We start from the raw sequence: 22,590 nt of genomic DNA, 5'->3' as shown, positions 1-22,590 counted from the left end.
GGCTACATATAAGCATTAAATACACTCTTTGAAAATTGTATAAAATTAGCAATTCATGACAAAAACACGTGTAAATCAGTGCAATTAGTGTTTATATTTTAACGATTTCCTAAATTTTTACGATTTTCCACTGCGTATTTAATTCTTATATGTAGCCTTAAGGGCTATATATAGCATTTTCCTTTTTTTATATTCTAGAGAAAGGGGAAATTAATAACTTTGCAAGGAAATTAAACATCGTGGTCATAGAAACACCTTGCAAAAAAGAGAGAGGAATAGCTAAAGTGGTTAGAGCTTTCCTCCCGATTTTAGGAAATTCTAGGATCGATTCTCACCCCACTCTTGTGACTCTCTAAACACCTTGCGGAAAAGAGTTCAAGAACACTGGTTCTACACTTCTACCCCATGTATAGATAGGAACTAGTCTAGCCACTAAGTGTGCCACCGTACCTCTTAACGTGATTACAAGAAAAAGACTCAAACCCCCTCCCCTCCCCCCCCCCCCCCACACTAGCTCTAGAGCATGCACTCAAGCTCGACACACTGATAACCAAATCGTTGGGCAAGAAGAGACCCCAACCTTGCTGCCAATGCTTCTGCCTAGGGGTGTAAATGAGCTGATACGTTCGTAAACTACTCGCGAACAAACTCGGTTAAAGCTTGATCAAAACTCGTTTGTTAAGCTAACAAACAAGCTGGAACAAAAATCTTAAGCTCGAACAACATCATGTTCGACTCAGTAATGTTTATGAACAACTCGTTTAAATCCATTTATAAGTTTTTTTAATGTCCGATTAAAACTCGGACAATTTATATATCTTTTATTCATACATATTTATAAAAAGTACTAATTATTTCATCATGTAAAGGCATGAAAACTCCAGCAAGTTTTGTATGGACCGGGTCTACAATAAATTATTGTAGACCCAATAATTTGACACTCTCAAATAATATAGTCATATTCTGGATAATTTAATCACTTTTTTAGATGATGTAATTATCTTGTTGTGAGTCATATTTTGAATGATATAGTCGTATTTTAAACAATTTAGTCCGATGATATAATTATCTTTCGAATGATATAATTACTGTTTGATACTTTGTTTTTTAATGATAAGTTTACTTTTTGAATGATACATTTACATAATCAGTATCCGGATGATGTAATCACTTTTCAAATGATATAATCACATTTCGTATGATATAATCACATTTCAAATGATACACTAAATGATTGGGTGCACAATAAGATATTGTGTACCCGGTTTATTCTAGACTTTGTATGAAAACTCTGTTGTGTTAAAATTTGAAAGAAAACTTTTTTTTAATAACAAATAGGGCTCGTTTATTAAGTCAAGCCCGATTTAATCCCGTTCAAGCTCGAACTTAAACTCGAAATGCAAACGAGTACGTTCGTGAACAAAGCTTGATCAAGCCAAATTCTTAACGAGCCCAACTCGAACAAGATTTTTAAAAGTTCGTTCAAGCTCGAGATAGTTCGAACACGAATAATTCTTATCAAGTTTAGCTCGAACAGACTGAAACTCGGCTTGACTCGGATCGTTTACAACCCTAGTTCAGCCATTACCACAGGAGCACATGCCCCGGCTCTTATCATAATAATTATAAACGGAGTATAAATTTGAAATAATATCATGAACCGCATCATTGTTGCAATTAGTAGAAATCAAGATGCCAACATACTATAAATCCACAAAACCAAGAAACTAGGAAGCTTTTATTGATTTGTAACAAAGGACAGGTAATCCAATACTCCCAACGAACCACAACCTTCAGTCTTGAAACAGCAACAACTCTATATAAACAATAGCACGAAACCGGAATCCTGAAATAACCATGGGTCCATGGCAATGAAAGAATGCAACTTCTAACAAAGAGGAATATAATGTAGTAATAGACAAAAAATAGATTTCATTAAATGTAACTCCAAACTATCCCTGTGGTCCGAAACTAAACATGCTAAACTATGCTGCTATACAAGGCAAGTCTATCGCATGCTCACGAAAGCATGGTCATTTGACCAATCAACTGAAAAAAGAATCATTTCTATCCTGTACTATACCCTATATTCTTCAAGGAGCCAACTTTCTACTCTGTTCATTGATGTCATCTATTGTCAGGGGTTCTTGAAACTAAAAACGAATGCGCTGGTGTTAGCTGATCGACATGTACAAAATACCCAAACAACTCTACTGAAGTCATGCCATAAAAAGGTATGTCAAGTCCTCCACCGTAAGACGACTTTGGCGACTACCCTTTTCATCTTCTCCGAAAGCAGAAGCAACCAACTCTCTCTTCTTTTGCTGTACAAAAAAGATTATGGCATTAATAAAGGAATAACATTTAAGCATTTTACTCAACATGTCCAATGACTCATCTTGCAAAATAAAGTGAATAGAACTGAAATCTTCTCCCAATAAAGATCAGATGAAAAAAGATACCCTACATTGAAGCCAACCCCCAAGTATCAAATCCATATGTTAGCCTAGATAATCAATTGTTCCAAATAATCCAATATCAATGCTGAAACTAGAAGGTCAACCACAGATTTGTAACGCCTACCAGAACTATGTTAATGAATTTTATAATTAGATAAAATCGGGCATGTCATAGATGCAGAGAATGTAACAATCATAAAGGCAAAAAAATCCTCAGCCCCGCACAAGAGATTTTGGAGGCAACGTAGCTTTTAGCAGCCTAAGTACGGCACTGATGCATTTTATAAACAAATAATCAGCATGTCTCCAACTAATCAACCTCATATAAATATTAGTCTTTCAACTAGACGATGGCATGCAAGTGAACTCACCGTCACCGTGACCAAGCCTTTGCTCACAGAGAAGCAAGGGAATGTGGATAGAATAAAAAATTCTTAAGAGATCATTGCTTTGCAATTACAAATGGCTGGCAATGTAAAGGCTCCAAATGAGAATGAGATGGCTAAGTGTGCAAATCCAGATTGCATGGCACCCACCAATTTTTTGTTTTTTTATGTCAGATACATTTCCAGAAGTATCTTGAGGTACTGAAAACAAGAAAACTTACCACCAAGCCAATATTCATCTTCTAAAGCACATGAAAGAAGATGTGTGATCTAATCATTTAGCACATGTACATTTGTTGGTAACATTGAGTTCCCATATGAGCAAAATATACTGTAGGAAAATGCTTTTGCCCAAAGAAAAAACACCATACAGCCAGAAAAGACAACAGAGAAGACAGGGCAGGTAACAAAGAAAAATACAGCCAGAAAAATTTCAAGGAATGAATTATAATAGTAAAATAGAGTTGCTTTTTAGAATGCATCCACCGTAAATTGGTAAAAGAATTTTTTAAAAACAAAAAAAACTGAACATTCCGATTATGTCAGTGCAGATTCCTTTTGGAACACAAAATAAAATACCTGAAGGGCTAATATCCGATCTTCAACTGTATCCTTCACAGTCAGCCTCACGACAGTAACAGGACGAGTTTGCCCAATACGATGCGCTCTGTCAATTGCTTGGTCCTCAGTAGTAGGATTCCACCAAAGATCCAGAAGAATAACATGACAAGCTGCCACCATATTTAGCCCAAGACTTGCTGCCTTTAATGACATTATCATAACAGATACCTGCAAATATTGACAAAATAATATATTACAGATTGAACCCAGAAATAACTCAACCCCAATAATTCAGAATCTAGTAGAGAGAGATTCCGGCGTCCCGCTGACTGTTGATGATTAAGAGTTACTGACTATACATGTGATTATACGATTCATTTCCACAAATGACGAAAAGGAAAAGTTCTTACAATTGCACTAAAAGAGCATAAAACCAATTCAATTTTGGGTCGGTTACTTTATAAGAAATTTATTTTCAATTTGAAGCTAAAAAGTCTGCAATTTTTGAAATGGACAAAAAAGACAGAATTGAGAGAGCATTTAAAAAATAGGAGATCCAGATAGTTGCAAACCTCTGGAAGAGTGTTAAAATCTCGCACAGCTTTATCACGGGCAGCAACAGACATAGTTCCATCTAACCTCCTGTACTGTATAGAAGATTCCTTCAGACAATCTTCAAGCAGATCCAACATCCTAGTCCACTGAGAGAAAACAATTGCTTTCTCCTTTATGACAGAATTGCAATTACCCAAACCATTGGTAGCACTAGAGATTTCATTATAAGTGGCAAAGGGTGCAGAATTGGATTTGTCCAAGAGACTGGTATCAGTAACAGGTTGGCTTGGAACATCACTAGGAACAGAAACATGGGGTTTTGAAAGTGAATTTAAAACTTCCAAAGCTGCCTTAATTTTGGATGATTCAAATCGGCCAGGTGGTCCAGGTTGAATCAACTCTTTTTGTTCTGAGGATTCAGCACCAGGACAAATATGAGAGCCTTCCTGACAATCCTGATCAGACAGGCAGCTGTTCAGTGTGCCTTTAGAGAAGACATTGGAGGCACTGAGCTCTGATTTGCAACTTGCAGAGGGACACACGTTGTCATCAGCTGTAAAACGCTCAGAAATACACTGATTGCAGAATACATGGCCACAGATACTGACAACAGCATCCTCAGGTGGATCCTGCAGATTTTTCAATAATTGGCGTCATCAACAACTAAAATTTTGTCAAGCACTTGATTTAAACATGAAAAACTACTGCGCAACAAATTCAAAATGCAGAAAATCTACATAAACCATTTTAAATTAGTCTAATATAACCAATAGTAAACAGAATAGTGGATCTGTCAGCTACATTGGAAAATAACCGTTGAAATTGAAAATGGTTTTTTTTTAAAAAAGGTATTCAGGATTGGGAATGAAGATACACCTAAAAAATTATATGTAATAGGCGAATTTCTATGCCAAAAAACTTGATCATTGACCATATAAATCAAGATATAACACGACATATCACAGAAATTTTATATCAACAAAGAGCTTTGACTCTAAGAACACAATAAGTATTAATCAATCTAAGCCCATAAAGAGCAAATAGCACATCAATTTCTGTCTGTAAAAAGGCATACATCCAATATGTGCTTAGCTTTTAGTATCTTTCTCCCCTATCCCGTTTCCATTTCCAGTCTTAAGTTTATTCTTTGTTACCTTGCAAAAAACTTACTCATCAATCTCATATCTGATAAAATGGGTTACATAACTTGAGGAAGTTCACTAAGTATGGCATGCATAGTAAAAATCCCTCTCTCACTTCCTCTCTTTCTCTCACACACACACATAATTGGGTTCGGGCAGGCATCTAAGTAAGGGTGCAGTATGGAGGGTAAGCTACGGTAAATTTGAAAACACAAGCAATGGAGGCGAACAATTAGCAATCTAACCAATGCTTGTGCTCTCAGATATTTGAGGACTTCACAATACCGCTCAAACTATTATCATCTGACAATTGTCATACTACACAAGTAGAAAAAGATAGACAACAAAAGTTAATAAATACCCTGCATATGCCACAAATTGCTTGTGACGCTTCCAAACAACTCAAAAGAGACATCTGTCGATCTCGAGGAAGCTTCTTTGCTGTATGAATGGAAGACTTCAAAACGGAGCTAGAATCATAACCCTTAACAAGAAAGGGATGATCACATGCTTGTCGAAGCCGTAAGAGCATTAACAATATGTTAACATAATTTTGTTTAACAGTTCCAGAGTCAGCATAAGCCTGAAATCAAAATTCATTATTACAAAAATGGATAACAGCAACGCAGAATACTGAAACATACAAAGATAAAAAGGCTAAAGCATATGCAGCAACAATTTTTTGATAATAACACTAACATCTTCAATTTTCTATTACTACGAGTAGGCAAAAAAGACACTTTTATACTTGCAATAGAAAAAATAATAGGCCCTATGCTACTTCTAGGAAAATGCTTGATGAAGGTATGCTCCCCCCCCCCCCCTCCCCTACTTCTTCGCTTGCAAAAGGCTATAAATACAATTAACACAATCAGAGCAGATAAATGGTTTTCAGATAGTCCAAAAATTATCTCATTGCATGAAGAAATAATCCCACAACATATCAGAACCAAAAGCCCTCCCTCTATCAAGACTACAAAAAGGTGTGCTGCTCACACGATGAATAATAATCCAAGAGAGTGCTTGAAGCATGAAAACACTCAGAAGAGCAATGCTTCAAAAAGACTATGCAAAAGAGCACTGCTCAAACTAGGAATGCACATCTCTCATTCATAAAATAACTTGCTTCGTATATAACAAACTTGCCAGCATATTAAAGAAGAGCTCAAGGTTAGCCTAAAGAGTTTATTTGATGTTTATTAACCATCAATGCTGATATTCAACCACTAAAAACTTAAGGACAGTAGTCACAATGCCCATAATTATGACTAATGAAACTAGCAACAACTGGAAAGAATCTTGATTCCTGTGACCATGCCAAGTCAAATTAACTTTACAAATAAAGTTTAAAGTTCAAACTTCAAAAGACCGAGGCAAGGCTCCATTTAAAGATTCTAGTGTTAATGAAATTAAGGGCCTTTAAGAGTTTAAGGCATAGCCTTTTTCTCTTAAAATTAACCACCTTATAAAATTTTAAAATCCACATCTTGAAATCAACCACCTTGTAAAATATTTTTCTAAAGTTAACATCATCTGGTAAAAGAATCCATCTAACTTTTATGTCAAAAATACTACGTAGTAATATAGTCTATCACTCTCTCTTAGATTCTTCTCAGAGCAATGGTCAAAAACTAAAATTGAACTTTGTCCTTCATCAATAATTAATGAGCAAATTTTTTTTATTTGGTATTCCAAGGATTTCAATATCTCGAGAGAATGAGATTAGGGCATGACCTCTTATTAATATTATTTAACATCAAATTTGTCATCGACATATGATTGGTATTAAATAAATTGCTGCACACTACTCAATCAATATAGGCTTTTTTGTTGTAGAATCACAATTCAAAGTGAAACAAGAATAAAACTCAGGGGAAGAAAACAAAAGGAGCTATCTGACGGAAACTTAAAAGCAGTCCATTACAACATAGTTTAGACTTATAATATGGTGGTCTTAGACCAAAAATAAATAAATATATATAAGGTGGTAATTATGAAATGCAGATTTTAAAAGGCTGTTTTTCCCAAATTTTTCACAGCTTAGACTGATTTACCAAGACAATAAAGACAATTACTATAATTCTACGATTGCCAACATGCCTGCATTTCTCCATGGTTAAAAACAACTTAGTTTTAAAATCAATCAGTTTTCTTAAAACGAACAATTCAATATTAGGTGATACCTTAATAGTTTTATATTTTGCGTAACACTGAAAAACACGAAATGGTGTATCATATGAAGCTATATATGCGAAAGAAGAGTTTCCTAAGCAAAAGCAAACTGGTAAAAAGCAACAAACTTGTGTTTTTATATGTTAGACAGTAGACAAAAAAATTAGCATAAGTAGAGCTCTGAGATTAAGCTTACTTGAAATTGGGCCCGAGAATCAGCCTCCAGCTTGCTATAAAATTCCCTTTCCTCTTCTGAAAATTCCACTTTCTTCAGCTTTACAGATTTAGGTGGCAAGTTTATAATTGGTTTCCCATCAAGAAGTGTACCTAGAGAATATAATGGACAATACAAGATGCTCAGCTATACACAAGCGAGGATTACAATCAAAACTGTAACAACAACAAAGCCTTAGTCCCAAAATGATTTGGGGTCGGCTAACATGAATCGTCATAAAGATATAGAAACCGTACAATCAGAACTGTACAGGAAGTAATTATTCAGAATCTTGCTAGTCCCTTGATACAAATTCATGTTAATTGTGAAATATACTCGCAATTAATATTACTCAACACACACACAGAGCTGTGAAGTATACTCTCTATCCTTTCTAATGCAGTACCCTGTAATGTTTAACTCAATTCTTGCTACATTTTTAAAAAAAAAAATCTTCACTTTCTATTTCCTTTTTTTTTTAACTCTATGCACTTTCCATGTAATTCCTTTTTTAAAATCTACTCACTTTTACTTAATTCACAGTTTGGTAAAAAACCTCCTTCTACCCTCCAACGTCACACCGAGGGATCACATAAACCCACTAACCATTTTCCTCAATCTTAAGTACTTTTATATTTTTATCCATCACTCCCCCACCATACCGACGGACCCTGCCATTTTTGGTTTATTCTAAATTGCATTGGTCTTTGGATTACTAAGTACAAGTGTACAACAGCGGAAAACAAAGGGAGGACATGGGAAATAAGAAAGTAGTAGCTTAAAGAATTTGAAAAAAAAAAAAAAAGAAAAGAAAAGCCAAGATAGGGGAGGAAAAAGATATGCAGCATTAGATAATCCCTCTTTAGTTACATTTCTCTTTTCGCTTAGACCATGACAATTGACAAAAGCAAGAGAGAGGAAGTGATGAGCAAAAGAGAAAATATTTGGGGTGGATGATGACAAAAGAGGGTAATGGTGGGCCCAACTGAGGGGTAATAAAGAGGTGCAGCACAAATCATGAAACAGAAACATAGCAGCAAGTAGTTTGAAAAAATTTCCCATGAAGGAAATTGTAACATCAGTGAGAAAAAATTGACTGATGAGCATTTTCGAGCCATTACACTTATTTACTCAAGCTCTCCTGCTACAAATTGACAGTCTGACCCCCCCACCCCTCCCCTCTCTCTTCTTTCGGTATCCCATTGGGCTTAAGAACTTATTTTTTATTGTGGCAGATAACAGCCAGCACATGCACCTCTAATCTAAGGTTAGAGGTCATACATTTGAGTGACGGATTACCCCGCCGCCACCCACACCCAAAATTGTGGTTAATCAATAACTTCACGATATTCTTACATGCAAGTTCAACATAAATAAAATTAATCCGAATTGCCACATATTCTATTTCTATTAAATATGCATATACAGACTTTAGATAACTGACTGAATGTTGCATCAGGAACAAATATTCAAGAGAAAGTAGAATAAAAAAGTATACAGAGTACATAAACGCCAAACTTTCTTTCTAAACCAGGCAGCAGCTATGTGAAGAAAGACTAAATAATACTTCCTCCATTTTTTAAATAATAGCAACACACCTTATTGGCACATGATTTGAGGAAGTGATTAAAAAAGATAAAATGGACAAATTAATCTAAAATTTTTAACGTAACGACTTAACACTTATTTCTAACCAGTGGTAAAAATAATTTAATTAATTTGTCTGTTTACTTTATCTTATTTCTTTCTAACATTTCGTGCCAAAATGGTATGTTGCAAATAAAGAAACGGCAGAAGTCCGTCATTCAAAAGAGCTACTACCTATTCCATTCTAATTAAAAAAAAGACAGAAGTGAAATTAAAGATAAATTTTTTAACATAATCAATATACATGAAGGCTAACCTTTTGTGCGGCGCAACATTATATTCTTTAAGACAGCCTGCAGCTTCTGGTACCCTCTTGTCGGATTTTTACTGATTTGGAACTTAACCATGGAGCAGAACGAATTATACACAGAATAAGGATCATATTTGAGAAATCTGAAATAACTGTAGAGATCATCTACTGCATTTTGTATAGGTGTCCCAGACAAGCACCACCGACGTTTTGCACGAAGACCCCAGCAGGCCTGGGCTACTCTAGTCCGGTGATTCTTGATGCTCTGTGCCTCGTCAAGAACAACTCTAAACCATCCAACCCTTGCAAGAGGATGAACAACAGATTCAACCAATGAATTGTCTGTTCCTCTCTTGGAGCGTTTTTTATCAGATGTTGAAGATTGCTTTCTCTTCCTATTAAATTGAGAGGATGCATCTTCCACCTCTGATTTTCGTCCATCACTACCATTCTTAAGGACCACAGGCTGCTTTGGGACCTCCATGCTTACGATTGAATAAGTTGTAAGAACTACATCATATTTGGCCAGTTCATAGGGATCCTTTGTCCGGTTACTCCCATGGTAAACATACACAGAAAGATTGGCCTTACTAGTTACCTTATTGGCAAGCTCCTCAGCCCACTGCCTGAGGACACTAGTAGGACACACTACAAGGGTTCCAGCAGCAGGTCTCCCCTTAACTGAAGAAGACATTATACTATTCCCCTTTTTCTTGTCATCGTCCTCATCCAAATCCAATGTTTCAGGCTCACCTTGTTCCTTTACTTTCAATGTCCCAGCAGATACAGGTCTTTCTGTAAGAATTAAAGCGATAGTCGATACTGTTTTCCCCAGCCCCTGGTTAACATATAGATAAATTTTCAAAAAAATGGCTCATAACTGCCAAAAAACTGGCGCATATATTATCTTCAACTGCCATCCATAGAAACCAAGGAATAGTACCTGATCATCTGCCAAAATTCCTCCAGAGCAATGCAAGCTATTTGTTTCTTTTTGCACCATCCATGACAAAGCAATTCGCTGCAGGGGAACACACCATTATAACCAATTAACCATATTACAAACAATTATAAAATAAAAAGGAAAAAAAAAAAAGGAGGGGGGAAAACAAGAGAAAGATAACCACTAAAGTAGGAAACAACTAAGCCGTAAGCAGCAGATAAATCTTTTAAAACTAATCTTAACCATAAGTTAACATGATAAAGAGCAAGATAGTAGCCGAGTGAATATTATTGCAATTAGTTTTGTCATTCTTATCGAAGTATACTTTGTATATACGTTGTTTTGTATATGTTTCTGTTTTGAATTAGTTTTTAAAAATTGAAAGGGAAAAAAAAGAGATAAAAAATTGAAAATTATAAAATAGTCATATGGGATCGTGTTAGATTTGTCTCAATTTTTAGTTTCCAAATATATAATTTTTACAACATTGCATTGAAAAGTGTGTAAAAAAAACAGATAGGATAAAAGAAAAACCGAGGGAGTATTATCAGATAGTCAAAAAAGGCTTTAGCTAAGATACACAATCTATAAGCTATTGCATATCAACAAATATAAAATATATTCCACCTCAATCACATCTTAACCTTCCCGGCTGATGTAACACATGTTAGATGTAGAGTTTACAAAATCTAATAAAATAAGTGCAGACAGTTTTTTTTTTTCAAAAAAAAAAAAAAAAAAAAAAAAGAAAAACATTGCAACCCAGGGGAATTAGGAAGCCCAAAAGTGAAATGAGGGAAGATAACACATCTCTCAGGTCGTTAGGTATCATGCAGAGCTCTATGGTAAATTTTTCCAAACTTTCATATATTAACTGCTGAGGAGATGGTCCTTTGAAACTCATGTAAACAATTAAACATATTTCAAAGTTTCGATAAAGACATAATGAAAACTCTAACCTGGTGTCTCAGAAGAGGTACTGCTAAAGAGCCTTCTGGAGCGGATGCCTCTGACTTTGGTTGTGAGAGATCCTGTGGCATAAGTTGGGAAAGGTAGACAATAAAAAAAAAAAAAAAAAATCAAATCCTGCTATTTTAGCAAGGATGTGCAAAATTAATGAAAAGCAGCATGCAAACAAAGTATATTAACAGCATTCAATTGTGGACATTAGGGGGGGAGAAACAATAATCTAAATTTTGTTTTTAGTCAGGCTTTTCATTTGCTGCAAAAGTGTGCCCAGGCTAACAAATCCTATCAAAGTTATGCACAGAACAAATAACCATATTTACACATATATCCACAGACGACGGCTACTGAAAACAAAATAAATAAACAAGTAAATAATAAAATTAAAAAAAAAAAAAAAAAAAAAAAACAGAGACTAATACAACAAGAAATAAATTGATGATTTCAAATTAGAAATTCATGTAATTGGGGATTTCATGACTTAAATAAACCAAAGCAATTAAACAATGCGGATTTCGTCAATCCATCCAAACAGATAATCATCTTGAGGTAATCCAAAGCAGACAATAACCCAAGAAACAATCAGCATCCTGAGGTAAACAATATGGGGCACTAATTTCTATCCATATTGAAGATTACATCAGTCTCATAGCAAACAGGAGAGAGTCAGAAAAAGGCAGAAATTACCTGCACTAATGATTGAAAAATTAACCGTTCATCACTTGCCCTCGACTTTGTTCCACTAGGAACTATTTGATGAAAAGGTGTGATGGATGTTGAACACTGTGAAGTAAATGATGTGGGATGTGGGATGACAGACTTTCCATGTACAGAATAAGGGTGTATCCGTGCTGGCTCACTCATATTTTCAATTATGCACAAATCATTGCCATCATCAATGTCACTTCGTCCTTCTGACAAACAAGTTTGGCTTGCCTCCAGAGTGCCTTCCAATAGATTAGGCTTTAAAGTGACAGGCCAAACCTTAGCAACCTCTCCTCCAGTGTTGTAATAAGAACTGTTAATTTTGGCAAATAGATCTGCATGATACATTGGATCATCAAAAGGATGCACCTTCCTAGGCTTCCTTATATCTCCAACACTAGAGAGGTTGTGACATTTAACAGCGGGATCACCAGCTACAAAACCAGAGTACTGAGCTTCAGCAGAGCTGAGGAGCTTCCCAGAACCAGAACCAAACGAAAAACCACTTGATGGACCTTTGCTTGCTTCAGAAGGCTTGCACTCAAAGCCATTGCTTGTAAGTATTTTGTCGTTCACTTCATCCTTCGTAACAGCTGTTTGATTCAGACATGACTTGTCCATCTGCCTCCAATAAAAAGGCTCAGCTGAAGTCTCATCAGTAGTCGTGCTACTACTACTATTATCAAAAGTATTCACGGTGTCAACATGCTGAACAGGGCGATTACTATAGAAGACTGATTCAGGCTCCTTGCCGTCAAAAAAATCATACATACGGACTTCTGAAACGGTGACATCCCCAGCTCCAACTTGAGCTTCTAAGGCTATTTTAGTATCCGACCATGGATGTGATGACCGAGAATCACCTAAATCACTCTTCACGTTAGCCCTCGTTGCTAAGTTTGTTGACATCATGTCATAGTTTACACCACCAAGGGAATTCTGATCAGGGAAGCCCGAAGACATTTTATATATGCTGTACCAATCCTGTGCAGCAATAGGAAAGCTCTCTGTCTCAACAAAGGTGGGCAATTGACTAGTATTAGCTACTGTAATATCTTTTCTGAATGAAGTGTCATTAGCTTCACTTAGTACCATCTCAGGAGGAGACGAATATGGAAGTTGCTCCAAAGCCTCCACTGTATCAGCACTATTTTCACTTGCGGCACCATAATCTACACAATCAAACTTCATTAGTATGATTGGTTAATTGAAATTACATCACTATTAAACATAAAAACAAAATAAAACCAGTCAAAACCTTAATTTGAAATATCTACCATCCTCCAGCAGTTCTTAAAAACAAAAACAACAACAAAAAACACACAGAGAAATTTGCAGGGGACCACTTAATATATTTAGCATTTTGTAAAAGGCACCTAATGTTATTATCATTCTCAAACCACCTTATACTTTACTTTAGCGATTTGTCTGGTAGAATTATGACGTGAACAAAAATAAATACCCTTTGTGTGGTTCTGTCCAAACCATGATTTAGAGACACAAATTATACCCATGCCCTGCAATAGATAACACCCTTCCCAATTTTGGTTGTCCCAACATACATTGCAAAAAAATCTTAAAATATGGATCCATCAACTCCAAACACATCTATTTTTTCACTCTCCTGATAGAGATTATCCACAATGGCACAACCTCCAATCACAACAACCCTTTTCACTCTCCTCAATTTAAGATTTCCTGTTATCTCCTGGGTACTTTTATCTATTGCAAGATGGAAGAAGTAGTTCCACTGGACAACTAAGCATTTAGAGCATATAAAGTCTATCAAACCATGATTCCAGTAAAATAACTTGAAATGAACAAATTATAGAACTTCATGAGAAATTCTAGGCATGTAAACTTTTTACAGTAAAAACAAGTATGTTCCTAAGATAAGAAACAGGAAAGATGTTCCTAAGATAAGAAACAGGAAAGCTGATTTGTTTGTGTGTGTGTGTGTGTGTGTGCGTGTATGCATGTCAAAATACATTAATTGATTAGAAAGATTTTCCAAATATATCCCTAAAAATACTGTGGCATTTGCCATATAATCAACAACCACACAATAGCAACCTAAATCACACTTAGTCTGACCAAAAGACGTCAAGATAAAGGTAAAGCAATAATGTATCAACTTCAACAAGATTACAATTTACACAGCACTAGAGAAGTAGAGAGTTTACAAACTTGTATTAACAGTCATCACCCCTAATACAAAAGACCATGTAACCCCGTAATCATTGATCATGTCCTCCTTTGAACAGGGAAAAAAAAAGGTCATGGGAACATAGAAATGAATGAGAAGGGAGGGAGTTATTTGCCTCTTCTGGTGAAATTATTTCTTTTGTTCAAGGGAAAGAAAAGGTTGATCCAAAATGGATTCTGAATAAGGATACTCTAAGAAATTTTCGAAATATAAATTTAATAGATAAACATTTCAAACAAAGAAAGCATCCATGCCATGACAAATCAAAGTAGAACATTTGTCCAGATCCAATCTGAGTATTCACCGGGTCAAAATTGCGAAAACTGCTGGTCAGAATAGATGTTGACCATTTAAAGGGGCCATTGCATTACTTCTTTGAAATGGTGGAGATTATTAATCACAACATGCTTGAAAAGAAAGAAACAAATGAGAAATTTGCATACAAGTCGAATAACTGACCTGTTAATACATCCATACGATCATTGGCAAGAATAGCTGAACCACTTTCCTGGGTATTATCAGTTGATGGGTAAAATGGATCCACCTGCATAGTAGCTCGCGGTTTAATTAAATGTCTATCAGAAGGAGGTGGTTGCTCCAAAGAAATTTAAAAAATAAATAAATAAATAACTTGAAAAAAAATTGTCATTAACCTAGATAGCATATCAAACAACATAAATTGGAGAGAGTAATGAAGGGATCTTTAACAGAAACTACTTTGGTTTTGAAAAAGCAGGTGTACACTTTTAACATTAGAATTCTCCAAAAAAAAAACACCAAATTTTAAACTGCTGTTGCCCAAAATTAAGACACATTTTCTCCCAAACCAAAATTCAAAGTTCGCTATATTTGACACTAAATAATAAAAATGGTATATTGATGCAAAACATGCAAATATACTATGAGTTCCTTTAGAAACAATATTTCAAGAGAGCTATAGTACTAATTTTAAATACTAAACTATAAAAGCAAACCACCCAAACTGTCAAAGTGTGGCTTTATTAGCCACAAAAAAATTAAAGGTTACATTCAAATCTGGATAAAGTAATTAGTTGCAAGTACAACTCGGAGCAACTTGTGACAGCATTATACGTTTATTAGTTAGTTTCAATTGACTTTTTACAAAAAAAAAAATTCCTCTTTAGTAATTATTCGTTTATTAGTTAGTAATTTCATACAATCATTAGGTAAAAGTGAGCCTAGAGTAGCACATCGAAATTGATTATAAACAGATAAATTAGCCATTAGATATCAATACCAATCTACTAATGTCAAATTCTATTATGTACTTTATTGTAATAAATTGCCTGTCATAAACTTCCTCTGATGTTTTTAAAATTGATCCAGCATTATTCACATACTCTCCTCTCCAGGGATCATGAAGAAATGTAAAATTGGTCTCAAAAAGTACTACCAAAACACCAGACTTTCATATACAGTACTTTATTCATTGGGAATTACTAATTATAATGGTTAAAGCTATGCATCAGCAAAAGTGATGATTGAAAAAGGTTAAGTATATCATTACTCACCTATCTGATAATGTTTTAAACAAGGGCTATCAAATCTTTTTCTTCAGCTCCTTGATTAGTGTATAAGTTAAAATATCAGATTCCAAACAATAATAATCCCCATCAGCAAATCCCCTCAGTGCAAAAAATATATTCCAGAGTGACCTTAATTTCCCTGTCTCGATGTCTCAATCCTACACTCCCCAGCAGCACTAGTATGCAATATCCTAATATCCTTCACCACAAGACTGCACTGCTATCAATGACTAAAATCTATACCAGGCCTAAATGTTATACTGTGTGTTTAGGCCATTCGTGGACAAGTTGATCACCACCGTGGCTAGATCTGACCACAATAATGTCAATTCAACCTCCTGCTTGGCTGATCTAAATGCTTAAATAATTACAAATTGATTCACATTACGACCTCATAACAAATGCATAAATCAATCTCATGTAATGACAAAAAGCCTAACACATCTAAGGCCCCCTTCACTTGTTGAACTTCAATTATTTTTGTTTTGTTGTACTTCATTTCTAACGAACTTAAATAATTTTAACAACATAATACTTATTTTCACTGATTCATTACTACTTCAATTCTAAATTGATTGACACGATTTGATTATTTGTACTATTCATGTATTAACTTTGTCTATAGTTTTTAACTAGTGTATTTATAAAAATTAAAATTAAAATTAAAAAATAAAAAATAAAATTCTATATATATTATCAAGTATATGTATTATATTAAAGTTTTGTTATTAACTTTTAAATAGTTTTAATTAATACTTAATTATCTATATAATGGTCAATCTTGGCAAGTGTGTCAAGTTATTAGTATAATATTTGTTCATTCAACTTAACTTATTTTGGCTAAAATTAACTTAATTTACTTAACTTAAATTATTATTATTGAACTTAACTTATTTGCATCGAGTATTGTTGAACTTCATGTTATAGATTGTTGTCAGATGGTAGGAAATAATAGCATTGTTCTACTTTAACTAGAAATCTGCTTATATTCTAAATTAATTGGAACGTATCAAATCTTATTGATACTGTGAGTTGAATTTGGGTAACCTTATCTGCAATTCTAATAATTCATTTAAACATATTAGAGCTTATCTATATCTAATTTTCTAAGAAATTTTCTAAGAAATTTTTACAAATTGAAAGGAAAAGGGTCATATATTAAAGCCTTATCAATCAGGGTACATCACACCATAGAGGCATAATTAAAGGGCCAAGGTTCCCTATCTACTCTCCAACACAGCCCTAGGTTGAATCCTTAAAGAAGCACTAAATATAATAATTTGTATTCCCTTCATTTTAAAATAGTTGTCACTTTGCTTCGATTGCCAAAGTTTGCTCACTTCTTATTAAAAAAAAAAAATTAAATAAAAACGTACTCTCTGTTTCTTTTTGTTAAAAAATGATTAAAGTTTTACACGGTTTCCAACACACACAGAAAGCATAAATTTCTTCCAATATGAATTATTGCCCCCACAAATAACTTCACATTATACTTAAGCCCGTAGTTTTAGGAGAGTGTTGATGGTGGTACTATGTTAAGTATAAGTCAATTAAAATTGGTAATCGATTAAAATTGGTAGTCAATATTCGTTATTACTTTTCAACATAGAGATGAGAAAAAGTGGAGACCATGATGCTTTAGGGGAGTACAAAGAAGATGAAAGTTAAAAGATGAGAAGAGGAAAAGAATATATCATTGAATACCCAAAAAGGGTCACCCCAAGAAATAATAATTGATATAACGTAGCTGCAATTAATACAATATTTATCCAGCAACAAATGAAGACATGGTTTTCATATCACCAAAAAGTGCCATGTAAAATCAATCCCTGTACCTACAATAATCTCCTCAGCTTAAGCTAAAACACTGGCTAAAATAGGCAATAAAAGAGTCTTGTCAAACATAAGGGGCTTCCACAATGCTGAAGGTGACAACAAGCCTGTTTCTAGAGTTGAGAAATCTGAAGGATATTCGAGAGCAGAATGGTGAAAGGCAGTAGCCAGGAAAATGACATGCGTGTGCCATTGTTCAGAAATTTACTAGAAGGGGATCACCAAGAAAAGATCCTGCAATCTTTTATGTAAAAATTAAACTACTCCGTACTAAATGTTTGTGATTATAATATTGAAAACATCTGATACATATATTTTGAAACAGGGAAATATGAAAATTACTTTTTGACACTTGGATTCGCATCACTATTGAAACAAGTAATGTGGCGACACCAAAAATATGATCATTGCTTCTCTTGAATAAAATTAGAAAGTAATCTTAATTAGCTGTGGGAATAGACGAGGACTTGTTCGCTGGATAAGGAAAGTTTCTGAATAACAATTATTTCCCTCCCCTAAAGAAGAAAGGAGAAGAAAGAAGATTTTAAATTCTCCTAAAATTAACAACACTACATTGTACAATCGAGATTGCAGCAAAGATCATAAGTTTGTAAAAGTCTACTGATCGATTACTGCATATCATCAGATATTTTTTATAAGCCCACTTAATCTTCCAGTTATTCTACTAAATTCAGTAAGGCCATAGCACTTACTACATCCTTAAGTAAAAGTCTTCTCCTCTCTAAACCATCATGCCACGAAACACTCGCCTTCTCTGATGATGAAGAGGAAACTTAAAATGGCTTAAGCTTTATAACAGGCATGATCCTTGTGCCCCCAATCACTTCAAATTGAAATCACCCAAGATTATTGCACGATTTGCACCTCCACTAATCATATTCACACAACTTTTACATGGACACTGATCACAAACCAGTCTTCAGCAGCTCTCTCATTCAATCAACTCAATATCACCTTTTTAGAAGCTCATATGACAGATCATAAAGTATTCTCACCCGAATCACATATCACAGGGCGAATGCTCCACACGAATACTTAGTCGTTCCACGAAAAGTCCACAAATCCATTTACCCTCACCTTAACCGCATTCCAAATAATCTAACACACCCACCAAAATTCTCATACCTATATCTCTTACAAATTCTCCCACTACATCAAACCCTCCAAAAAAAACAAACTTTTTCGATTCATACTCAAAACCAAGCAACATCAAACACTAATAGCAAAAAAACACAACAAAAACATAATTTCTTCTAATTACAACCAAACACAACTATAATTCTCTAAAATTAAGTTCTCTAGAGTCCAAATCCCACAAAATTAATCAAATCAAACAAACAAAAAACCCGAAAACTCGAAAAAGAAAAAAGAAAAAAAAAACGTACCGGAAAAGGAAGATGATCGGAATTATCATCTTCATCAAGAATACTAAAGAAAGCATCAGCATCAATAGCAAAATCATCATCATCATTCCCACCACCACCGACAACACCACCGGCGCCGCCATGAGAGAAATCATTGAAACTGTTATTCATCAACCCAAAATTAAAACCCTCTTGCTGCCCTGCTGCCGCCATCATCATCGGAAAATCATACAACAAAATTCTCCGACTCAAATCCGATCAATTAATCAATGAAAAATCCCCAAAAAAAAGTAACAAAAATTGATGATCATGAACAAAATTGATTAATCGAAATCAAAATTGTATTTCCATAAGAATAAGACGAAGAATTTTAACGCGGAGTGTGAGAATTTGGGTGGGAAATTTCTTAGGGGTTTCGGGTAATTTGAAGAGATATACACACTTTATTATTTTTGTTTTTATTTTTATTTTTAGGGGTTAGTGGGGAAAAATTAAAAAAAGGAAGTTTAGGCGTTGATTTTTGATTTTTGATTTTGGAAAAAATAAAAAAAGAAGAAAAGAGGCGGAAATTAAGGGAGATAAAATGATCGAAATATACGAGAAGTCGGTCTTTTTTGTTTGGTTGAGTTCATATTGGCTGGCGTGGGTGTGGCCAATATGATAGGTTTTTTCTTTGGTCAAAGTGTGTTTTCACGTGATTTTTTTAATAGTACTACTTTCTTTTTTAGAAGTGTGTGTTTATATGGCGGAAAGTGGAAACTGATTGGTTATAGGATTGTTATCAAATTTTAATGTTGGATGAGTTAATATGGATCATGGATCAACCTAGTTCGATTAGTGGGCAAGATTCGTATAAAATGGGGAGAAGAGTAAGAAAAGTTCTAGCTGTAAGGAGTTTCCGATGGAATTTGATCTCAACTGTGAGACTTTTTTTTTTTTTTTTGACAATAGCAAATTAATAAGAACCCAACTAATGCACTAAATTAGAGAGAGTGTCATTGGTCCGTTGCACCTATTCCCTCTTGACCTTAATAGCAGAACATTTCCTGAAATGGCCACAGTCTTAATCTCCTCAAGCTTCCAAGCAATCGAAATTTCATTTCCTCTGGCACTTTTTAGATTTTCTAGCAATAAAGCAGAGTCGGAAAGAATGAGTACTTCCTCCTTTCCTTGTGTTCCAACCCATTTTAACGCTTTTAGGCATGCCCAAACCTCACACTGTAAAGCCGAGGATGCCGTCCCATATTTGCCTCCACCATCGAAGGTGTAAGATTGGTCAAGCCTAGTGATAGCCCAGCCGATACCCGCCCTCGTAGACGCCTTATCCCAAGAGCCATCAACCTGCAAAATAAAGTTAGCAAAGCTAGTTTTCTGTACCCCTAAGTGTACATGGTTGAAGCCACGCGGCATGGTGGGCTCAGTACTTTCTTCTATCATACTCGGGCCCAGACCCCCTACCCCTTCAATGAACACCTCGTGTTCCTTAAGTGCTATGTTAACCAATTCTGTAGCCGTTGCCATGGTTACATCAACTCCCTTAAAAACTCTTGCATTCCGTGTTGTCCACAAACCCCACAGTGTTGCAATAAACTTGGTGATACGTGTACTATGTCTACCATCCTCGCTATAGAAGAGTAGGATAAAGTGCTGGATCCAACTTCGTAGAGAAGCGAGTCCATTAATATCACAACAAATGGTCATGAGACTATTATCCCTGCCTTTGCTAGAGAACAGAAACAGAACAAATGTTGGCTATCTTCTAAATCCAAACAACAAAAATCACAGGTTGCATTGATTGTTATGCCTCTGTTAGCCAGGTTTACCTTTACCGCTATGCCATCATAAAGGAGTTTCCACAGGAAGATCTTCCATTTTGGCTTGATGTTTAATCTCCAAATGAGTTTTGCAAAGTCTTCATCTTTTGTGGAAAAGGAATATTTGTTTATCATTTGGTCTTTAGAGAGAAAGTAATATCCAGTTTTTACACTGTATCTCCCGGACGGGTGGTAATTCCAATATGAATAATCTTCCTTCGATTCCGACGGTAGTTCCATAGAGAGGATGTTTTTGGAACTATTCCAATCGAAACATTGTCTAACCTTACCAGGATCCCAAGAGACATTATCCCTATATATGAAGTCGCTCACCATCCATCTCATAGATGCCCCAAGTGTTTGGTTCGAGTTTGTAATTGGGGTTAGCTCTCTCACCCAAGGCATGCTAATGGCCCTTATGTTTTCCCCATTGCCAACCTTCCAAGCAAACCCCTCCTTGAAAGAAGCAACCACTTTTTGTAATCCTAACCTTCCCATAGAGGGGTTTCCCACCCTCTTAATAGGCCTTGAGATGTTGCAAATTCCACATGGTTGAAAGCTAGTATGCACTCTTGAGATGAGGAGTTGTGGGTTAAGATGCATTCGTGATGCTTGTTTGAAGAGTAACGCTTCGTTGAGTTTTGAGGTACATCGAATGCCTAGCCCCCCCCCCCATACTCTTGGGGAGTTGGATTACCTCCTTTTTAACCCAATGCATTCCCTTATTACCATTATTCGCCCACCAGATTTTAGTGATGAGTGAATCAATTTTATTTGCTATACTTTGGGGAAGCTTAAGGCATTTCATGACATGAGCCGAGATACTAACCAAGACTGTGTTGATGAGAACCAGTTTTGCCTCTTGGGATAAATGCAATGAGGCCCAAGAGACTATTTTTCCTGTCACTTTATCAACAAGGTATTGGGAAGATAGCTTTTTCTTACCCTGGATATCTATCGGAGCACCCAGGTGCAGTCCCACGTTTGACTTCTCAGACATAGACAAGATCCTTTTTAGAGAGCATCTTACCTCCTCCAGCACCCCCAAAGAGAACTTAACAAAGGATTTTTGAAGGTTTAACCTTTGCCCCGAGGCGTTACCAAACCTGTGAAGAATGTCACTCACACACAAACAAGACTCCTCGGTAGCCTTGAAAGAAAAGCATAGCATCATCAGCAAAGAAAAGTTGGGAGATGGCCAGGGATCTCCTAGAAACCTTCAAGCCCTTTATCTAGTTTATATCTTCAGCCAGGGTTAGCGTTCTGGATAAAATATCCATACAAAAGAGAAAAAGATAAGGGGAGAGGGGGTCCCCTTGTCTTAGCCCATACTTGGGGGAAACAGATTCGAGGTGTGCCTGTTGATGACTATTTTGTAACTCACTGTTGAGACACATTGTGAGATCAACCTTATCCAATGGTTGGAGAACCCGTACATCTGAAGAACCTTTGTAAGAAAAACCCATTTTACCCTGTCATAGGCTTTAGACATGTCTATCTTGACCACTATGAAGTTCGAACTCTTTTTAAAGTTTATGAGATGCATGAGCTCGTGGCTCATAAGAATATTGTCTTCCACAAATCTACCCGGGATGAAGTTATGCTAGTAATCAGAAATGATGGGGAGCACCATTTTCAAACGGTTTACCAGGCACTTAGAGATACATGAGATACATTTGTAGACTGTGTTGCAGAGGCTTATAGGTCTGAAGTGATTTGCAATTTCTGGCACCTTAACTTTCGGGATGAGAACAAGAAGCGATTGGTTCCACTCTTTCAGCATATTACCAGAACCGAGGAACTGT

At 35.6% G+C, this 22,590-nt stretch overlaps 1 protein-coding gene across 1 annotated transcript; it reads right to left on the bottom strand.

Moving 5' to 3' along the window:
• Window positions 1–1,713: 1,713 nt before the first annotated feature.
• Window positions 1,714–20,141, bottom strand: LOC110706841 (helicase-like transcription factor CHR28). Its single transcript, XM_021884812.1, has 11 exons — window positions 18,993–20,141; window positions 14,666–14,750; window positions 11,983–13,172; window positions 11,289–11,360; window positions 10,330–10,407; window positions 9,393–10,224; window positions 7,472–7,602; window positions 5,465–5,686; window positions 3,979–4,590; window positions 3,425–3,634; window positions 1,714–2,324 (listed from the first exon to the last, which is right to left on the bottom strand). The coding sequence occupies exons 1-11, from the start codon at window positions 19,188–19,190 to the stop codon at window positions 2,220–2,222; spliced, it is 3,735 nt and encodes a 1,244-aa protein (XP_021740504.1). The 5' UTR covers window positions 19,191–20,141; the 3' UTR covers window positions 1,714–2,219.
• Window positions 20,142–22,590: the final 2,449 nt, after the last annotated feature.

Source organism: Chenopodium quinoa, unplaced genomic scaffold, assembly GCF_001683475.1.
Source record: "Chenopodium quinoa cultivar QQ74 unplaced genomic scaffold, ASM168347v1, whole genome shotgun sequence".
In the NCBI taxonomy this organism is placed as follows: Eukaryota; Viridiplantae; Streptophyta; class Magnoliopsida; order Caryophyllales; family Amaranthaceae; genus Chenopodium; species Chenopodium quinoa.
This window is presented reverse-complemented; position numbering and strand designations above follow the sequence as displayed.